The 457-nt window shown below is 47.0% G+C and overlaps 2 protein-coding genes across 5 annotated transcripts in view; both read left to right on the forward strand.

Moving 5' to 3' along the window:
• LOC119585002 (L-2-hydroxyglutarate dehydrogenase, mitochondrial-like) overlaps positions 1–457 on the forward strand; it is a 90,150-nt gene that overhangs the window by 64,207 nt on the left and 25,486 nt on the right. The window lies entirely within an intron of this gene.
• LOC119585001 (E3 ubiquitin-protein ligase MSL2-like) overlaps positions 1–457 on the forward strand; it is a gene marked incomplete in the record, with an annotated part of 1,914 nt that overhangs the window by 806 nt on the left and 651 nt on the right. The window contains 1 exon segment of the mRNA XM_037933609.1: positions 1–457. Within this exon segment, the coding sequence (XP_037789537.1) occupies positions 1–457 (457 nt within the window).

Below are 457 nucleotides of genomic sequence, written 5' to 3' on the forward strand. Positions count from 1 at the left end.
TCCTCCACCCTCAACGGTCAACCTTGGGTTGGTCCATGTTTCTTCTCCTCCACCTGTCAACTCCATAGCACAGCCAGTTTCCTGTCATCCATCTGGCTCTGTCAACACTGTCAAGTCCGTAATTCCCACCCCAGCACCTGTGATGCAACAAACCACGCAGCATTTTCAACCGCAGGCCGTTGCAACGACATCCTGTGTGACGTCCGGATCAGGTTTGGTACCAGGTACAATATTCCCAAGTACAAATATTGTTAAGCACAGTGTTATTAAGGAAGCACCTTACCCAAAACACAATTCCTCAGTGAACAATGGGTCCTCCATGTACTCAGTAATGTATGCCGATGGTGATAGTACAAAAATAACCATCAAGAGGAAGCCTCCAGATATGGAGAGTACGAATAAAAGTGTTCCCGTCGAGCCAGAAACTATAGCGCCTTCGACGCAAGAACTCATTAAA

The sequence above is a fragment of the Penaeus monodon genome, chromosome 19, assembly GCF_015228065.2.
Source record: "Penaeus monodon isolate SGIC_2016 chromosome 19, NSTDA_Pmon_1, whole genome shotgun sequence".
NCBI classification, from domain to species: domain Eukaryota; kingdom Metazoa; phylum Arthropoda; class Malacostraca; order Decapoda; family Penaeidae; genus Penaeus; species Penaeus monodon.